This window comes from Ursus arctos, unplaced genomic scaffold (genome assembly GCF_023065955.2).
Source record: "Ursus arctos isolate Adak ecotype North America unplaced genomic scaffold, UrsArc2.0 scaffold_2, whole genome shotgun sequence".
NCBI classification, from domain to species: domain Eukaryota; kingdom Metazoa; phylum Chordata; class Mammalia; order Carnivora; family Ursidae; genus Ursus; species Ursus arctos.
In genome coordinates this window covers 50,774,776-50,795,924 of record NW_026622874.1, presented here as the reverse complement: position 1 = coordinate 50,795,924, position 21,149 = coordinate 50,774,776, and the positions used below count along the sequence as shown (strand labels likewise).

The 21,149-nt window shown below is 36.2% G+C and overlaps 1 protein-coding gene across 1 annotated transcript in view; it reads left to right on the top strand.

Annotated features, from left to right (window-relative positions):
- USH2A (usherin) overlaps positions 1 to 21,149 on the top strand; it is a 676,313-nt gene that overhangs the window by 539,518 nt on the left and 115,646 nt on the right. The window contains exons 56-58 of the mRNA XM_026517347.4: positions 8,655 to 8,762; positions 16,385 to 16,568; positions 17,509 to 17,666. Of these exons, the coding sequence (XP_026373132.2) occupies positions 8,655 to 8,762; positions 16,385 to 16,568; positions 17,509 to 17,666 (450 nt within the window). The remainder of the gene's footprint in view (positions 1 to 8,654; positions 8,763 to 16,384; positions 16,569 to 17,508; positions 17,667 to 21,149) is intronic.

The following is a 21,149-nucleotide window of genomic DNA, read 5'->3' as shown; positions in this document are numbered from 1 at the left end:
TATTGAATGGTAAACTAGTATCTGAACGATTTTATTCTGTTTTGATTGGATACAAAAATCTCACCATCAAATACATCTAAATCTCAGTCAGGAATGGCTACATAATTTGCAGAGTCCAGTGCAAAATGAGAATGTGGGGTCTTTCATTCAAAAATTATTTAGATACAACTCAACATCCAAAAACCAAATAATCCAATTAAAAGGTGAGCAGAAGACATGAGGACTTTTCTCCAAAGAAAACATGCAGATGACCAACAGACACACTCTCAACATCGCTCATCATCAGTGGAATGCAAATTAAAACTACAATGAGATGTCACCTCACGCCTGTCAGAGTGACTCAAATCAAAAACATAAGAAACAACAAGTGTTGGCAGGGATGTGGTGAAAATGCTCGTGCACTGTTGGTGGGAATGCAGTGGTGCATTTTGGAGGTTCCTCAAAAAGGGTAAAAATAATTGGACTACTGGGTATTTGCCCCAAAAATACAAAAACAATAACTCAAAAGGATACATGCACCCCTACATTTACTGCAGCATTATTTACAATAGCCAAATTATGGAAGCAGCCCAAGTGTCCATCAATAGATGAATGGATTTTTTTAAAATGTGTATATATCTACAATGGAATATTATTTGGCCACAAAAAGTGAAATCTTGCCATTTGCAGCAATGTGGATGGAGCCCAAGAGTACAATGCTAAGCAAAATAAGTCAGTCAGATAAAGACAAATACCATGTGATTTCACTGATATGTGGAATTTAAGAAACAAAACAAATGAACAAAGGGGGAGAACAAGAGAGACAAATCAAGGAACAGACCCTTAACCCTAGAGAACAAACTGGTGGTTGCCAGAGGTGGGGATGAGTGAATTAGGTGAAGGGGATTAAGAGTAGATTACACTTATCGTGATGAGCACGGAGTCATGTATAGCGTTGCTGAATCACTCTATTGAACACCTGAAACGAATATGGCACCGTATGTTAACTGTATTGGAAATAAAAAGTTCATAAACTTTTTTTTAGAGAATAATATATTTTTCAAAAAAATGTCATTAAGAATGTTTAAAAACAGAGCATAGAATCAAGCACCAGTACTTCCTCCCTATGGGATCTTGGGTCACATGCCCGTGAAGCCAGCCTTGATCTCTGGCAGTCTGGATTTATTGGCAGTCTATTTCTTTAACTGAAACAGAGAGGAAGAAAACTAGGACGGTGATCCTGTCCTCAGAACAGCTTCCGGAGCCTACCGTCAGTGTTCTCAGAATATTGCATGTAATGCTCTGTACTGCATTTGCTCCAGTTACCTGACGACTGACCGCCGGGCATCAGACCTATCAAAATAGATACAACAATTCATTTTATTTTCATTTTTCCGACCCTGAGGAAAACTTTGTGCCTGGCTGTTTGCAAAATAAAGAAATAAAGAATAGCATAGCATCAACCACTATTTTATACTTTTAAAAAACATTCTTATAGATCGAATATTATAGCTGAAGAATTATAGTCAACAGCTACCTGGACACTAATAGTTAAAGAAAAAGGTTTCCCCTGAACTTTCAGATATTTTGGGGTTCTTTGCCTAGGCAGTCATTGTTTTGCCCCAAGAGCTCTAAAGACTCCTGCTGCAATATATGTCCTTGTTGTCGAGCTTCTGAGAAGCATCAGGCTTGGCTGCCCCCTGATGCCACATTCTGGTTCTAGAGAAGACTCTGCCTGAAACTGTAGGGTAAAAACGGCTTTGGTCTAGTACAGCACCGGACTCCAGAGAAGAAAGACGTTTACTGAAAGAATGTTACTGAAATCAAAAGCAAGGGTCTTTTCTTGGACTATTCAATAGTAGTTTGTTTTTTTGTTTTTTTTTTTTAAAGATTTTATTTATTTATTCGACAGAGATAGAGACAGCCAGCGAGAGAGGGAACACAAGCAGGGAGAGTGGGAGAGGAAGAAGCAGGCTCATAGCGGAGGAGCCTGATGTGGGGCTCGATCCCATAACGCCGGGATCACGCCCTGAGCCGAAGGCAGACGCTTAACCGCTGTGCCACCCAGGCGCCCCCAATAGTAGTTTTAAAGTTGATCTGCATTTGGAAAGAGAGTGAGCCAAGAAGTAATTTATCTGGGAAGTGCTTCTTGGGATGTATCTGATTTCTAAGTTATTGGGGAGGAGGACCTAAACTAGGGCCTGGAATTTCACACAAAATATGGAATTAAGAAACAACTAGGCTTGTAGCAAGTAGTCGGAAGCAAAAGTGATGAGGTTACCTCACAGGCATTTGCAATGCAAGAGCACCTTTGTTTTGATGTTTTGATGCCCAGTTCATGAGCTGTCAACTGAATTCATACTATGAAGCGTTGATACAGGAAACGGACCGTTCCAATGGCTGCTCACAAACAGGCAAGAAATTGGCTTGACTAACTGGGATGGTAGCTCCTGAGGTTGGGGGTGGGTGGTACTATCATGAAAAGGGGACTCCAGCATGTGAGCTCCTGACACATTTCTTAATCCAATTTCGTAAAACAGATCATCTGTAAAGGTGCCTTAGATGTCTCTAAAGCAATTCCACAATATCTTGATGTATCAGTTTTGAACATTCAGATTTTCACACAGAATTATTCATTTAAAGCGGAATCGTGTTATAATTCTACCCACCTCGCCGACACTGCCAGTGAGCCCTGGAAATTCCTGGGGATCTCTATGAGCACAGACATTCTGGGGGGCATCACTTAGTGAGATCCAAGGCAAATAAGGGCAGAAAGAGGCGGTTCACAACAGCAGGATTGCATGTGGATTCAGAGGGGCTCTGCCAAGCACCCAGTTTGTGTGTACTGGTGCCGAGACAAGTTTCTTGCCCAAAAGGTGTACAACATCTGATAACTACCTACCAAAAAGTTTTTAAAGTAACCCAGGCCTCTCAGCCCTTGAACTCGTCACTGACCAATGTGATGGAAGAACTTGCAAAATTGCATATTTTGTAGGATTATTTGGTAATTCTTTAGAAAATAGTAGATGACATTATAGACTAACCGGATGAATGCTCTGAAGAGGCACTTGCTATCTGAGGTTATAATGGACAAAACGCCTTCTCCTGACTATTGATCTGGAGATTAAAAATTAGAAACAAGCTGTCCTTTATGTCGTATATCAAATGTAACTGACACTGACATAGCATTAATTCTGTTTTCCAAATCATATTTTTATGATTCATAGGCAGACTTTAGGTGATCCCTTTTAACACACATTTATTCTTGAACGTAATGTTACTGGAAAGTGTCATTGTCATGAGTTTGGTTATAGTATGCTTCCTTCCTTTAAGAGAGAACATGATTCCCTGTAGGGAAATTCAGGTAATTTGCAGCCACTGTAATCTCCACTGCACTGAAATGTTAAATGCTTGGCTTTTCTCCATGCATTTGCCTTTCTCTGCTCTACAACCCCTATCTCCTACTCTTTTAATTCAATGCTGAGCGCTTGAATGATGTTTTCTTTTCTCCTTCTACTCTTGGACTTCAGGATTAAGTTACAGTCAGAATGGTTCCTTTGAGACATCTCTTTATTTCCCTCTTCTCGTCCTGATCAATTCGTGAGTCGTTTTCAGTTGGCGTGCCCTTTTCAATGCCTGTTACTTATATTTCATATATATCTCATTTTAAGGACCACCAATAGAAACTTACTTAAAATGGCAACAGATTCTGGTTGAAAAGTGCTGATTTTATTGAGTTTTACAGTCATATATATGAAAGGTCGTCTAGTTCATGTAAATCATTTATGCCTGATGGCAGTTGATGCTTTCCTTACAGATTATTTGAACCAAGCCTGTTAGTAATTTAGTCCTCTGACAATATGAAAAATCCAAGACCTAAGACATAGGATATAGATAATTAAGGATTCAGATATTGCCTTCCCTCCAGTTAGTCTGTAACCCAAATAAGGAGTCTATACCATCATGCCCACAGTTTACAGATATGGAAACTGAGGCACCTAGAGGTCAGAAGGCTGGCCCGTGGCAGTAGTTAATAAGTAGTTAAGGGATTAGAACCCAAAATAATCTAACTTCACATGCTTCTCTCCTAACAGCAAGGCTGCACCACTTCAGTACATGAATTGTGGAAATATTCAAAATGGACATATTTAAACATATATTCCCACTTGAAGATATATATATACAGATATGGATATAGATATAGATAAGCAACCTATGTCATCATTTTCCAATGTTTCAGGAGCCTGACCATATTGCTCTGGGCCATACTTCTCAGCCCAGCTGCCCAGACTTCTATCCTGAGCTCGCCCAAGCTTATCTCTGTAATAATAGATGAGTTCCTCCAACTGTCTATACTCTAGCTCCCTTACCTATAAAATGAGCAGATAATTGCAGTGCCTCAGGGAGTTAGCAAGGGTTTTGATTGTGTTAATATCCAGGAAGCACACAGAAGAAGGCCTGCAAATGGTGTTCAGTAAACTTCAGCTACTATGTTTTCATGTAATCTAGTAATCAATTTCCTTAAAAATAACTCCATTTCTCATAATGTATATCTAATTAATGTACAGAGCTGTTGAAAATTTTCAGTGCGTTTGGCTGTCACTCTTATGTGATGGGAGGGCACAGGACTTGGTGTTCAAGTTGTGTGTTTGTCTCTAGCCCAATCTGATCACTCATTCACTGTAGAACATTCGCTTCTCTGAGCCTCAGTTTTCTTACCTGTGAGGCAGGAATAATAACTCCTATTCTGGTGATATTCAAGGTGAAACCTCTTCACCTTTTCACTAAACCTTTTCATGTTGTTGCTAATTATCTCTGCCAGAATCTTGTAACTATCTCTAACATGCATAGGGCAATAACAGCTGCTTATGGTCCCCTTGTGTAACATATAAGAATTTGAACTTGTGTGCCAGCATGTGACATTATTAGTAACTATAATATTAGTATTATTTAGAAATTTTTTTCTTGCAAGTTACAGAAAACTCAGTTCAAGCAGGCTTAACAAATGGACATTGACTGGCTCATGTAACTAAAAAAAATCAGGTGTAGACTCAAGGCTAAGATGTTTCCAAGACCCAATTTCTTTTTACCTTGGAGTTCTCCTCCATTCTCAGGCACTATGTGGTGAACAAAGAACTACCAGCAGTAAAAATGAGAGTTCATGTTCAAGGCCTACCTTCCCTTAACCTAAATGAGGTCACAGACTCAATCCTGAGCAGCTAACATTGCAAGGGGAATGTGGAACTGTGTCCAGGAGTAGTCAATCCAGGTGGAGTTAATCCTAAATCATGCATAAAGCCTGTTAGTAGCCAAAAGACTGGTTTCCACAAGGAAAACTGGAGCTCTGTTATAAAAGGAAGTGTAAGTAGACTCTGGATGGTAAATATAGCAGATGGGGAGTTGTACAACACAAACTGGCAAATGTGAGTTGAAATGAGATGAATATTTCTACCTTTGTTCCAAATGGCCCTTTAAATTGGCCACCATACCTGTATTTCAGGGCCAGACACAATCCTTGAGGATGAACCGCCCATGAATTAGATTAAGTCCATTTGTCTTTTCCTCCTTCCCTTATGGTCTCATGCCTCCCATTCTTGTCTTTCTTGTACTTTCATTTTTGTCTCCTTTCCCTAGTTTATCACATCCATTCCTCTTGATTGGTGATGTCTCTGAATTCCCCTAGCTTCCCAAATGAGACTCTCTACCCAGTGCTCAGTTCTAAATACTTCTTCCTTGATTCTGGTACTCCAGTAGTTTCAAGAGATGCATATTCCTCCACTAGACCTGGCACCATGCTCTGCAAGGCCAACCCACACCATGCAATTCAAACACCTGTAACAGAATTCTCTGGCACACCTTCCTTAATCTATGGAAAATTCCTAATGAGCTAGCCCCTCCACTGCTGTACTGTTTCTTAACTGTCTTCTAGTGTTCTGTGCTATGTGTAAAATGGATACCAATTAACTTGCTTCAGAAAGATTTTGTAAGGAAAAGACAATTTCTATTTTCATAAACATTAATTTTCTTTTTAGCTACTATCCTCATTGCAAACACCCTCAAACTTCTCATCAATCTTAGAACACCTCTGTGATGAAAAATTTTCTCTACTTTTTCTAAGATGCATCCTATATTATTTTTCAATAGTCACCGATTCCCTGACTCAGACTAGCTAAAAACACAAAATGAAGAGGATAATTGGGCCTCGTTTTGGGGGGTTTTTTTGGTTTTGTTTGATAAGAAAATTCCAGAGAAAGACCAAGCATTGCTTCACTTTTACCACCCATACTTAAGTCTGGCATTCAGACAAAATCTAGAAAATATTTATTGTTTCACATTCCATTAATTTTTGTATTATTTTAATAATGTTCTGCATCTAGAATGGAATTGCTTACACAATGAATGTTGTGGGCAGAGACACCCATGGAATTATGAGGAAGGGCCTGTTTGGTCAGATCACACTTTGTCTGGATGTCATGGACATCATAGCCTGACATCTTCATGGAGCACTTGTATGGGTTTTATGTTCTTTAAACGGTATTTAACAAACATCAAACACCTAGAATAGGCACTACTGGGAAAAAAATGATGAAAAAAACCCTCAAAGACATAAACCTTACTCTCAAAGGGCTTACATTCTAAGTGAGAAAGTAAGCTATCCAGATGAAACAGTGTTACAAGGGTCTAGACCCCGTTTTTCAGTAGCAAGAGTAAAGAGGGAGCATCGTCAGACTAAATCAGCCTGCCACTGCAGTCTCTGACCTTCATTCTTAAGACGATTCCTCCCTTTTTCTTTTGAGCTGTACATTTTATTATCTTTAGCACTTTTCCATAAGCTTTTATCAAACATATATGGCTTGGGTATGGCTTAGATCTTTCATCATATTTCTTATCTATAAATCAGGTAAACATCAAAATTATGTAAATCCCCCATAGCAACCAAATGTAAGATTACGATCAAATAAGTATCTGCATCTTATCGCTAAATTGATAAGGAAACACAGAGGGCTTTGAAACTGAATCCTGAAGGAGCTCCAGCTGCAGAACATTATTGCTTTAGCAGAAAACCCAGACCAGTGCTCTAATTCTAAATGAACCAGTTAATTAATTTTTTCATTCATTTAACAAGCACCTACTTTGTGCCCGTCATTATTTGAAGGATACAGTGGTATCTTTTTGATACAGATCCTATAGTGCTCTTTTAGAACTTACATCCTAGAGGGGGAGACAAACAATGAATAAACAGGCATAATAAAGCATCAGATAATGTTGAGGGTTATGAAGAAGAAAGTAATTTGAGGGAATAACAAGTGGTGCGTGTAGTGTGTAGAGTGGTCAAAATCTTTTAAAGCCACAGAGTGACACATGAATGTCTCTGGAAAAAGTCATGCCACCAAAAGAACAATATATATAAAAATGTAGTTCAGAATTCATGAAAAATTAATATAATAATTATTATATACATGTTATCATTTATCCCAATTATTCAACATATAGACTAAGTCCTATTCTCTAAGGAAAGGAAAATTTTTGAGCTTAGGCATTGTTTGAATTTTCCCAAGAATCAAGGCAAGAAATGTTAGCCTCCGTAGACTCTTTGTCGAATGCTGCTGAGTCTTAAGGTTGCTTCTGCTCAGAGAAAATACTTCTCTAAGTAACCCATTTCATCTTCGCAAAAGCCTTAAAAGCTAGCTGCTATAGTTCCCATTTTTACAGATCAGAAGATCAAGGCAAAGAGAAGCTAAGTAACTTGCCCAAGGTCACCAGCTATGGAGTAGTGAAGTCTAACCACATACAACTTCTACTGTAAATGGATTGCCATTCTTATTTTTCCTGAGAACTTATTGAGCAGTTACTGGGCTATGTCATATTCTGAATACAATAAACACTATCCCCTCATCAAATTATGTTTAATAAATGTGTAAAGACAAAACCAACATACCCCCCCAAAAAACTACAAAAGTTAAGTGTGAAATGGTACTCTATGGGCACAGATGGTGAAGAAGCGCAAAGTTAGAAAAAAAAAAAAGTGAGGAAGGTGGTGTGAATATAAGCTGAATATGTCTTGGGGCTAAAAAAATGTTGACTCTAACCTTCTTTTTATTTTTTCCACCCCTCTTCATATAAGAAGCAGTTGCAGAAACTGGGATGGTTAGCCTGGAGAAGAGAAGACTCAGGGGGGATTTGATAGCTGTCTACAAATATTTGAAGAACTGTCATGTGGAAAAGAAATTAGATTTGTTCTATATGTCCCTGGGGGTGCAAGTGTTGGAAAGAATTCACCACAATATAAGGAAGGACTTTCAAACAAAATAAGGAGAACTCTAGAGCACTCTAAAGAATGGGCTCTTTGAGAGTTGAGTACTCTGATCACCTAGGCAAGGCAGTCTTTTCAATGACCTCTTTTACAAGGGAATCAAGAGAAAGATGTCTGGGTGGATGGATTGCATGAATTTTAAGATTTCTTCTAAGGCTGAGAATTTATTACTTTATTAATAATAAATGAAGTTTCTATTTATACCAAGCTGCTTGTGAAGTTCATATCTCCATTAAAGAGTGTTTTCTGCTTTTAAAATTTTTGGAAATCATATCTACAACCCTGCATGTTACTTCTGGTGCTTAATTGATAATAAATAATCCTCTCAAGATGTACTTTATTTCTTGTTTGCTCTTTCTAGGTCTCCAGCCATACACCAACTACAGCTTCACTCTTACAGCTTGTACATCTGCTGGATGCACTTCAAGTGAGCCTTTTCTAGGTCAGACACTGCAGGCAGCCCCTGAAGGTAATTAAAAAATATCCATGATTTGGGAGAAGAAGTTTTCATATGGCATTTTGAAGTGAATTCTATAAACCCTTTCATGTCAAACAAAGAAGGAATAAAGTCGACAGGTACAAAACAAAATTGTATTCTAGGTTCCCATTCCTCAGGTTTGGTTCAGCTATAAGTCTCCCAACATAAATTTTGGTTTCAATTGTTTAAACCTCTTAAATTTAGTTTTCTGTGAAAAAAAAAAGTATTGTGTACTTAGATATAAAATTCCTCAAAAAATCAAAAGTTAAATATTTCTGGAATGCCTGATATATAACAAGGACGTGCTCACTGCTAAAGTTGACTTACTTGCTACCATGAAGAATTTACCATCAAGTCAAAGACACAGGACAAGTAACCAAACTTACACAGAGAAATAAGGGTGCCTGGGTGGTTCAGTTGGTTAAGCGTTGGAGTCTTGATTTCAGCTCAGGTCATAATCTCAGGGTTTTGATCTCAGGGTCGTGAGATCAAGCCCCACATTGGACTCCATGCTCAGCACAGAGTCTACTTGGGATTCTCTCTCCCTCTGCCCTTCCCTCCCTCAAATAAATAAATAAATTAAATCTTTAAAGAGAGAGAGAGAATCTGAAAGGTGATGTTAAGAAGGAACAAATGGTCAATAATATTGTAATAATGTATGGTGACAGATGGTGACCCCACTTATTGAGTCACATATAGAATTGCCAGATCAATATATTGTACACATGAAATTAATATAACATTGTATGTTAATCATACATCAATTTAAGAAAATGAACAGAATACTCAGGTTAGTCTGAAGAGGGAGAGATTATAACTCATCATGAAAATCAAAAAAGATTTGATGGAGCAAGTGGGTTCTGAGATGGACCATGAAGAACAAGGATTTTGATAAATAAACACTAGAAGAGATGCAAAATCCAACACCAGTTGAGGATATGTAAAGTGGGACCATCATCTTGGAAGGCAAATTGGCAATGTCTATTATGTTTAAAATGTTAATTTTCTATGACACAGTAGTTTCACATTCATTATCTATGCCAGAAAACCCCACTTCCACAAAAGTACAAGAGACACATACCAGAATGTTTATTGAAGCATTTTTGTTTTTTTATTTAATGGAAAAATATTGGAAGCAATGTAAATGTCTATGCATAGGGGAATTGCTAAATAATTTCAGGTATATTCACATTATGAAATTCCATACCTCAGTTTAAAATAATGAGACAATCTAAACATATGAAGAGGAAATCTAGAACTACATTAATGCATGGTATCTTTTATGCATATAAATGCATGGAAAATTATATTCATTTCTATAGATAAATAAAAATATAGAAAAAATTCTGGAAGCATACACACATAACAATGGTTACCAGTAGGTTGAAAACTGGGGTGGGTGTTATCATTTACTTTTAGAATAAAGATAGGCTTAGAAGCTTGGGATAGTGATCAACTAATTATTTTGCTCATCTTTATTATCTGCCTGTTTTAAATGTGGGAAAATGGAGGCATACATGAGTTTCTAAAGAGAAATATGATGTTAATTACCATTGGAGAGTCCTGAACTGCTTGTCCATTACTCTTCTAATGAAAGGGATTGTTGTACCTCAGAATATTAGACCTGAACTTCCTACCAGTAAATGGGGAATAAAATGGAAAATTCCACATATGGGGCATATGGCTCCTCACCAGGATTTCACTAATGATGTTTTCTATATAAAGAATGTTTCATGTCAAAAAGCTTAGTGTTCCTTTGAAAGGAAGAAACCAGCAGTGGATTTTTTGGAAAGGTAAACTATCAAATGGATACTTTGATGATAATGGATAATTTCTAAAGGATCTATCAACCAGCTTTGGCTGCAACTCAAACCTGGTAAAATAACAGGGTCTCTTGCTTCAGTGTACTCATCAAATCCATATATTTAAATTCTTAGAAAATATGTGTCTATTTTCCCACTTTTCCAAAAAAAAATTCTTAAAAGAGCTCAGATTTCATGACAAACTTACAGTTTTCAACAGCACAGAGGAGTGTGAGATGAGAAATGTTTTACTTGATTTCTTTTTTTAACTTTATGCACCTTTCCTTTAACACAAATAACTGAGCACAGGAATAATAAACTAAATGGGCTTTCCTCTGCAGAACAAACATGGATTTAGAATCCATTTTCTGGCTGTAGAAGTGCCATTTGTGTATAACTTGTATGTGAAATAAATGTAGTCTGAATACTTAACTTGAGGGTTGTAGAACAAATCAACAGCAACATTAAGTTCAGTTGTTTTACTCTAAAATGGAAATAAGCATATCCTTTTGTGTTAATAACCCAAATATAACTAATTACAAAATGCCTATTTGAGTGAATCCGACATAGTTTGAAGGTCTAACACTTGAGCGTCCTAAGCAGATACGGAGAGAATGAAAAGAAGCTTTGGTTCATAACTACCCTGAGCTCCTCTCATATTTTTCATTTTCAATCTAAAAAAAAGGGGGGGGGGTGCCTGGGTGGCTCAGTCGTTAAGCATCTGCCTTCAGCTCAGGGCATGATCCCGGCGTTCTGGGATAGAGCCCCACATCGGGTTCCTCTGCTGGGAGCCTGCTTCTTCCTCTCCCACTCCCCCTGCTTGTGTTCCCTCTCTCGCTGGCTGTCTCTCTCTGTCAAGTAATAAATAAAATCTTTAAAAAAATAAAAATAATAAATAATAAAAAAAAATTTTTTTAAAGCTAATGTACATTACTACCTCATTGTAAGTCGGACATAATTCTCTACAATTTTATCCTCACAGGAAATTGTGTACCTTCAGTCAAATAGGAAGAGTTCAAGTTGGATTTTTTTGTCTCTTTTTAGAAGTGCTGCCATACCAGCATGCTCTAATTAATTTTAGAGTTCAGTCATGCAAAATTGCAGGCATGCTCACCTCCAGCATTGATAATATGGGGGGGAAAAAGGAAAATAAAATGAGTCTTTCTCAATTGCATTCCAGATCCTTCTTCCTCTGACCTTTTTTAAACTGTTGACGTTCCTTTAGATTCTTCCTCTACTCCTTGCACTTGTAACTCCATGGTATCCCTTGGAATTCTCAAGTACAAGCTCCCAAAGTCCTCAGCTCTCACAAAGCCTACATAGATTTAAGGCCTGGGTATACACCGACCTATAGATATTTTTATTTAGGTGTTTTGCAAATACTTCAACCTCAGTTTTCAACACTTAAAATCTCTCTCCTCACTTCCTAACTTACTTTACCTCCCTTCTCAGTCCTTCAAGTACCATCATCCACCTCATCAGCCCAAAATGGACTTTCTTAATGTGTCTCTTTTTTTCTAGGTTGTGATGTGCAGTTCTTCATAAAATCTTATTGATTTTAAATTAATTAATTTTAAGTTTTGATAAATTTTATTAGATCTTATTAATTTTATTCAATTTTAATAAATATTTAAATTTAAATTTTAAATTAATAAATCTAAGGATTTTTTTAATGTGTACTTCCTTTACATCCCTTCCGGCGCTGACTTAGTTCAGATGCCTTTAACTTCTCATAATTAGTCTTCCTGCCTGTAGTCATTTCTCCTCTTTCTCATATTAATTCTTTACCCCTTGTGCCAAAATAGACATACTTCACATTAGTCACCTCCATAAAATCCCACTTCCTTCCAGGAAAAAAAAAATCCACATCTCAGTAAGACAAAATAGATCCCTCAAATTTTAACCTCTGCCTATCTGTTGAGTCTTTTGGTCTTTCCCACATGCCATCCAATGCACCACTCATGCTGAGGTACTTAGAATTCTACCATACTTTCCTGTATTTCAAGTACTTTGTGTGGGTTCCTCTCCGTTTAGATCTCTTTCCTACATCCTCACTTAGCTAACCCATTTTTTTTAATTTGGCTCACATGTCTCCCCTTCTAGAAGTCTCCTATGATCATCTCTGCTTCCCATCCATCCCCATGTTGCTCCACTCTGTGTTCATACCCTTCCTAAGTGCTCCAAGGCACTATGCTTCCTAGAACACTTAGAAAACTAGATTATAAGTTTTTATTTGTTCATCTTTATTCACCATAATGCTATGAGCTCCTTGAAGTGTAAAGACTATATGTCCTTATCCACACATCCACAGTGCCTGACACAGAAAATGACACAAAATTGGGTGGAATGTTGGATAAGTCTACAAATCATAACAGTCCAGAAGTCAAGGCATCCAGGACATGAGCCAATACAATGCTGGGTCCCTTTACTAGCTTCCAAAAGAAAGCCAATCCACAATAAATGTTGGGATTTTTAAATTGGAATGAAGATTTGTAGAGAAATGAGAAGTGGATAATATTGCATGGCACTCAAAACAAATTTAAAACAAATCTAGTAGACATGTTCTTTTTTTGGTAGCTAGGGGTAAAAGACCTACCACCAAGGTTTCCTTCTGACCTTTCCTTCTTATACCTCTCAGCTAGTTTACTTCCTCCCTTCCCCCGCTTCGAGATGATTTCCCTCATGACCATCCATTTCCTTTCCTTGAATTGCCTCAACTCTGCCCTTCTATTATGTAGTACAGGTTTTTCTGATGCCACAGAGAGAAGCAGATTCTCTACCTGGGACTCATTAAGACATTTCACCAAAAGAGGGTCTTATTCTATCAAAGATTTCTTGCAACTGCTAATGTAACGGTGTCCCCATATCATTATACAAATAAAACCATGGAGTATTTTTTATGCATTTCAACTTCCTATTACTTCCAACCCAATGGATACAAGGTTGTTACTAACACGACCAGAGCTTTCACCACCTTGCATAAATATGAAACTCAATTTTTATTTATAACATGAAACAAACCCAAAATCTTGATTCATGTTATTTCATTCACTTCTCTATATCCCCAGGCTGACTGACTGATTCAAAGTAGAAACTAAGTAAAAGCCTTTCTAGCACCTTGGTGATTTTTAATACATCCTTAAAGGTGAAAAAGATAGGACTGCAGGAAGCAGATTTTGAACTAAACCTTATACTCTATCTCTTAAATCAACAAATTAATATCATGTTTGAATCAGAACTCTAATTAGTTGGATGACTCGTCTAGCAACTATTGGCAGAGAAACCCAGACATAAATGTATACTATGATTTGTGGATTTGTCCAAGTATCTATTTCAGAACAAAATGAACTACTTTCTTCTCAGGAGTAAGTTGTTCCTTTAAAAATCAGTAAGTTTGAGCTGTTTTAAGATTTGTCTTGATTCTTTCAGGATGTTTCTAAATAAATTGCATTTGAATGTCCTGAAAATTTTTCTTTTAAAAGTGTTGAAATCTTATCCTTTACTGAATAACTTACAGTAGAGATAAAATCAACCAAAAACTACTGATTGCATAAGTTTTTAAAAGCTGAAGAAGAGGGGCGCCTGGGTGGCGCAGTCGTTAAGCGTCTGCCTTCGGCTCAGGGCATGATCCCGGCGTTATGAGATGGAGCCCCACATCAGGCTCCTCCACTATGAGCCTGCTTCTTCCTCTCCCACTCCCCCTGCTTCTGTTCCCTCTCTCACTGGCTGTCTCTATCTCTTCAAATAAATTTTTTTAAAAAATCTTAAAAAAAAAAAAAGCTGAAGAAGAGAGTTACAGTGTCCATTCAGAGCATACGTAGATGACAACATGAAATGGTAGAATTGATCTTCCTCATTGCCTAGGTTCCCCATCGCTATGTTTGTACATCAATAAGAGTACTTGAATGTTTGACCTTGAATGACAGTTTTCTGTTTATCTATTTTAACTTTTACACGGAAGAGTAAACTCCTTGTAGGAACGAGCCATATCTTACCTTACATCTCTAGAAATGACTACAGTGCTTAACATTGTAATTTGCAGGATGTATTTATAATAAATTTATTTATTCAATATCAGTTAGACATTGTACTATCTATCCATAAAGATACCTTGACAAATAAGACAGAGAAGATTCTTACCCTTGTGAAACTAAACTCATATTGAAGCAGGAGAAGGAAGCAGACCATCCAGTGATAACATAGAAATAGTGGTAATATCAAGAAAAAAATGATTATGATATCATGAGTGTTAAAGGAAAATAGAAAAGGACCTAAGATAGAGAGAAACTAGGTTGGGATCCCTTTAGAGAAGGTTAAAGTTATCATTAGAGAAGGTTGGTCAAATGAGACGTCCCTGATAGGATGATATTCACACAGGTCACTGAACTACAAAAATAAATTGCAAAAATGTCATGTTGTCATAAACGAAAGTTCCAGGCAGAAGGAATGGAAGTGCAAAAGCTCAGAGGTGAGAAAGAACTGGAAGCATTCTGGGGATAGGAGTCTAGTGTGGCTGGAACCAGAAAAAATGTAGGAATAATTGGGTTATCATAAGGAATTGAAATTATATGAATAACTTCAAAAGCGTTGAATATTTTACAAAGATTACAGTGACTTATGTATATATTTATATGCTATTATGAAGATTACATGAAATAGATAAGGGGAAGATTTTAAACTCAGAGACCAGTTTAGAGGCTATGATAGAAGTCATGAGAGAGAAACATAGCTTGTATCAGAAGAGGTGGCAGTAAAGGTATAGAGAACTATATATATTCAGGGTAGAACGAGCAGGATTTGACAACATTGCATTTGAGGGTGAAAAAAGTGGGAACCTCAAGAATAATATTTTGTGTGTTTTGACCAAGAAAATGAATAGATGGACAAAATCGGGAGATGATTGTAACAGAAAAACCAAGAATTTTTTTTTATAATAGTATTTTTTATTATATTATGTTAGTCGCCATACAGTAAAAAAAAAAAAGAAAGAAAGAAAGAAAGAAAGAAAGAAAGAAAGAAAGAAAGAGAAAGAAAGAAAGAAAGAAAAAAGAAAAGCCAAGAGTTCTGTTTTCGATGTTTTAAGTTTTGATAATTAGTCATCCAAATGGAGGTGTCAAGTTGACGGTTGGGTTCATGAGTCTGAGGCTCAAGAGAGAGTTTTAGTTTAGAGATATGCATTTGGGAGTATTCAACATATACATGATACTGAAAACGAAGACTAAATGAAGATCATCTAGAAAGTGAGTGTTGGAAAACTAGAGGAGAAAAAGAAGAGGGAAGACTAAGGGAGAGGAGAGAGCCTAGGTCTCTGAGGCACATTTTTGAGATCCAGTAGGGAAAAAGAAGCCAGTAAATGAGAAAAAAAAGAAAAAAAGAACAACACGTTGTATCTGAGAAGTAAAGGCAAAGTACGTTCCTCACTGAATTTGATAATTCAGGTAATTACTACTTTATGATTACTTCCACATATTCCAACTAAATAGGCATCGAAGTTTAAAATTCCTGGGTAGTCTTTCAGGCCTTGATTAAACTCAAAGTAACAGCTGAGACAGAGAAATCTTCCACCACAAATGTCTGATACTCACTTTTTAAAGACAATTCACAAATAAAATAATCAAAACATTAAAAAATATATTTATACCCAATTCTATATTTTATCTCCAAAGTAAGGAAAACGTATTTTTGTTGCTTCACCATGAGAATTTTTAACAACAGATAAAAATATCATAGTATGTGAGGTGATGGTGTGACTTTTGATAAGGTGTATATTTTATTCTAACAATAAAACCTCATTGTGTTATTTTTTGCCAGGAGTTTGGGTGACACCTCGACACATTATCATCAATTCTACAACAGTGGAATTATTTTGGAGTCTGCCAGAAAAGCCCAATGGCCTCATTTCTCAGTATCAATTGAGTCGTAATGGAACTTTGGTTTTCCTGGGTGGCAGTGAGGAGCAGAATTTCACTGATAAAAATCTGGAGCCCAACAGCAGGTGAACTAAAAGAAAACTTTACCAATCATATAGTTAGAATTTTAAATTTTTCAGGACTGGAAAGAGTGCATTTCTAAATGAAACAATATTAAATTAATTGGCTAAATAATCTCATTCAGTAGATCTCATAATGATGAGATCTTTTAATTCATTTCAGATATTGAAGATTCAAGTGCTAACTCATTACTTGAATCTTCAGAGTACATGACATTTTTCAAAAATGTAGATAGTCAACTATTTGATGTAAGAGCATGAGAATTTTTAAGTATATAAAATACACAGAGTATTAAACTTTAAAAATTAACAAATTGTCTTCAAAAACATGAATTCATAAGCTAACAATAAAAAGATTTAAAGAGTTTTGTTTTACATCAACTAATTTTTCTTCTAATATAATGTTCTCTCTGTTTGCTACACTATATATAGGTATGAGTGGTTTTAGGGGGAAAAACTTCCACATATTTGCAATTCATTCCCATTCATATCTCAGCAGAAACAAAATATACCTTAGATCAACAGATGTTTTACTGCAGAGAGTAGAGATCAATTCAGTTTTATTGTAGAGAGTAGCAGATCAATTTAGAAACATCTTCCTCTAAACATATTTCCCTAAACTCTAACCCATTTAAAAATGGGGAAGATTCATTTGAATCCTTCACGATCTACTGGCACACTCTAAGACTTTTCTGAAATCTTTAGGAAAAGTTATTAATTACTAGATGGTTAAAAATATAATGGAAAGGGGCAGAAATCATGACAGTCTGAGGAGAATGATGCCTGTTCTAGAAAAACTATCAGGTCAACAGTGACGTTTCTGGACAGAGAGCAGAAAATTTGCAATTTGTCATAAATTTAGGACTAAGCAATGGAGAGAAAAGCCAGCAACCATTGTTCAAGTTTCTTGTACATTGCCTTATACAATCCTTTCTTTTTAATATAGATACATTTATAAATTGGAAGCCACAACTGGAGGTGGCAGCAATCCTAGTGAAGATTACATTGTACAAACACCTGTACTGACACCAGAAGAAATCCAGCCTCCATATAATATCACAGTAATTGGGCCTTATTCCATATTTGTAGCTTGGACCCCACCAGGTAAAGAAATAAAGTGTGTGTGTGTGTGTGTGTACATGCTCATGTGCATATTTGTATGTAAAACATTTCGGAGAAAGTTAATTGGAGATAAGGATGGAAGTGTAAATTTAGTAAATCAGAAGGACATAACCTGTCTCCTACATAAATATAAACAGAATAATCCAAACCACATTCATGAGTCTATACATATATAAGTATATGCATATATACATATAGATACAGATGTAGATAAAGATATATAGATACCTAGATATATACTTTTCTTTAAAAGTAATACTTTCTTTTAAGTGCCAAAATCTACCTTCTTATTCATATACATCCCAGGTAAGTCATATAGATCTGAATGAGCTCAAACATTCATTCTGCAGGGCTCCCAAGATTGGATCATTGATGTTTTATGATTTGGCCTTTATTATAGCAGTGAATAAGGACTTCAGAAAGACAACAGTCTACTCTATCCATTTCTATTAGATTGTGGCCAGTTATGGTAGTTGATTTTTGCCCCTCTAATCTATATAGCCTCCATTGTACCATTTAGTCACTAGTGGGTTGCTTTTATGGTTTAGTGCATTATCATATTTTGATGTAAGCATCATTCCCAGGTACAAATCTTATTGCATTAACATCATGGAGTAAGGATTAAAGTGAAATATCTTTGCTCTGTCTTTTAACATAAGGAAAGTATGGAAATGTTGTTTCAGTAAAATTTAAAATGGATTAAGATGTTAAATTCACTTCAAAATGTGATTTTATCTCTAACATCTAGTCTTTAGATAAAATTGACACAAATTTCTATTATTTGAAACAGAATAAGTTTAGCTACAATTCGACATGCACTGAAAACAATTGGTCTGTAGCAGCTATGTTGGCCACCAGCAGATCCACTCCATAAAATAATTAGCAAAGATACATTTTTCATTTACTTGAACAATTATCTCAGTCAAAACAGGTAATACAGAAAAGGAAGGAAAATTTCCAAATTCATTCTATGAGGCCAGCATTACCAAAACCAGATAAAGTCACCACAAACAAAAGAGCAAATATCTCTGATGAACATAGATGTAAAAATCCTCAACAAAATACTAGCAAACCAAATACAACAATACATTAAAAAAACATTCACCATGATCAAGTGGGATTTATTCCTGGGTTGCAAGGGTGGTTCAATATTCACAAATCAATCAATGTGATATATCATATCAATAAGAGAAAGGATAAGAACCATATGATCATTTCAATGGATGCAAAAAAAGCATTTGAAAAAGCACAACACCCATTCATGATAAAAATCCTCAACAAAGTGAATATAGAGGGAACATACCTCAACATAATAATGGCCATATGTGAAAAACCCACAGCAAACATCACACTTAATGGAGAAAAACTGAGAGCTTTTCCTCTAAGGTCAGGAACAAGACAAAGATGTCCCCTCTCACTCTTTTATTCAACATAGTACTGGAAGTCCTAGCCACAACAATCAGACAACAAAAAGAAATAAAAGGCATCCAAATTGGTAAGGAAGATATAAAGCTTTCACTATTTGCAGATGACATGATACTGTGTATAGAAAACCTGAAAGACTCCAGCAAAAAACTGCTAGAACTGAAAAATGAATTAATTCAGTAAAGTTTGCAGGATACAAAATCAGTGTACAGAAATCTGTTGCATTTCTAAGCACCAATAATGAAGCAGCAGAGAAATTAAGAAAACAATACCATTTACAATTGCCCCCCAAAATAATAAGATACCTAAGAATAAACATAACCAAAAAAGCAAAAGACCTGTGTTCTGGAAACTGTAAAACAGTGATGAAAGAAGTTGAAGATGACATAAAGGAATGGAAAAACATTCCATTGTGTTAACATGTCTATACTACCCAAAGCAATCTACACCTTCAATGCAATCCCTATCAAAATACCAACAGCATTTTTCACAGAACTAGAAGAAACAATCCTAAAATTTGTATGGAACTGCCAAAGGCTCTGAATAGCAAAAGCAGTCTTGAAAATGAAAAGCAAAACTGGAGGCATCACAATTCCAGGCTTCAAGTTATATTGCAAAGCTGTAGTGATCAAAACAGTATGGTACTGGCACATAAATCAATAGAACAGAATAGAAAACCCAGAAAAAACCCCACAATTATATGGTTAATTAATCTTCAACAAAGCAGGAAAGAATATCCAATTGGAAAAAGACAGTCCCTTCCACAAAAGGTGTTGAGAAAGCTGGACAGCAGCAAGCAAAGAATGAAACTGGACCACTGTCTTATACCATACAGAAAAATAAATTCAAAATGCGTTAAAGACCTAAATGTGAGATCTGGAATCATAAAAATCTTAGAAGAGAGCACAAGCAGTAACTTCTCTGACATTGGTATAGCAACTCTTTTCTAGATAGGTCCCCTGAGGCAAGGGAAACAAAAGCAAAAATGAACTATTGGGACTAAATCAAAATACAGAGCTTCCGCACAGTGAAGGAAACAATCGATAAAAATAAAAGGCAACCTATAGAACAGGAGAAGATATTTGCAAATGATATATCTTTAAAAGGTTAGTATCCAAAATATGTAAAGAACTTATAAAACTCAACACCCAAAAAACAAATAATTCAATTTAAAAATGGGCAGAAGATATGAACAGATATTTCTCCAAAGAAGACATACAGATGACCAACAGACACCTGAAATGATGCTCTTCATCATTTATCATAAGGGAAATGCAAATCAAAACTACAATGTAATTATCATCTGACACGAGTCAAAGTGGCTAAAATCAAAACATAAGAAATAACAGATGTTGGTGAAGCTGTGGAGAAAGGGGAACCCTCGTGCACTGTTAGTAGGAATGCAAACTGGTGCAGCCACTGAGGAAAACAGTATGGAGTTTCCTCATAAAGTTAAAAAATAGAACTACCCTATGATCGAGCTTTCACACTACGGGGTAGTCACCCAAAGAATTAAAAAAAAAAAACACTAATTCAAAGGAATACATACACCCCTATGTTTATAGCAGCATTATTTACAATAATCAAGATATGGAAGCAGCCCAAGTGTCCATCAGTTGATGAATGGATAAAGAAGATGTGTGTATATATATTGGAATATTACTCATCCATAAAAAAAGAATGAATCTTGCCATTTGCAATGACACAGATGGAGCTAGAGAGTATAATGCTCAGTGAAATGTCGGTCAGAGAAAGAAAAATACCATATGATCTCGCTCATGTAGAATTTAAGAAACAAAACAAAAGAGCAAAAAGAAAGAGAAACAAACCAAGAAACAGACTCTTAACTACAGACAATAAGCTGATAGTTACCAGAAGGTGAGCGGGTGGGGGGCATGGGTTAGATAGAAGATGGGAATTAAGGAGTGCACTTGCTATGATGAGCACTGGGTGATGTATGGAATTCTTGAATCACCATATCGTACACATGAAACTAATATAATACTATGTGTTAACTAACTGGAATCAAAATAAAAACTA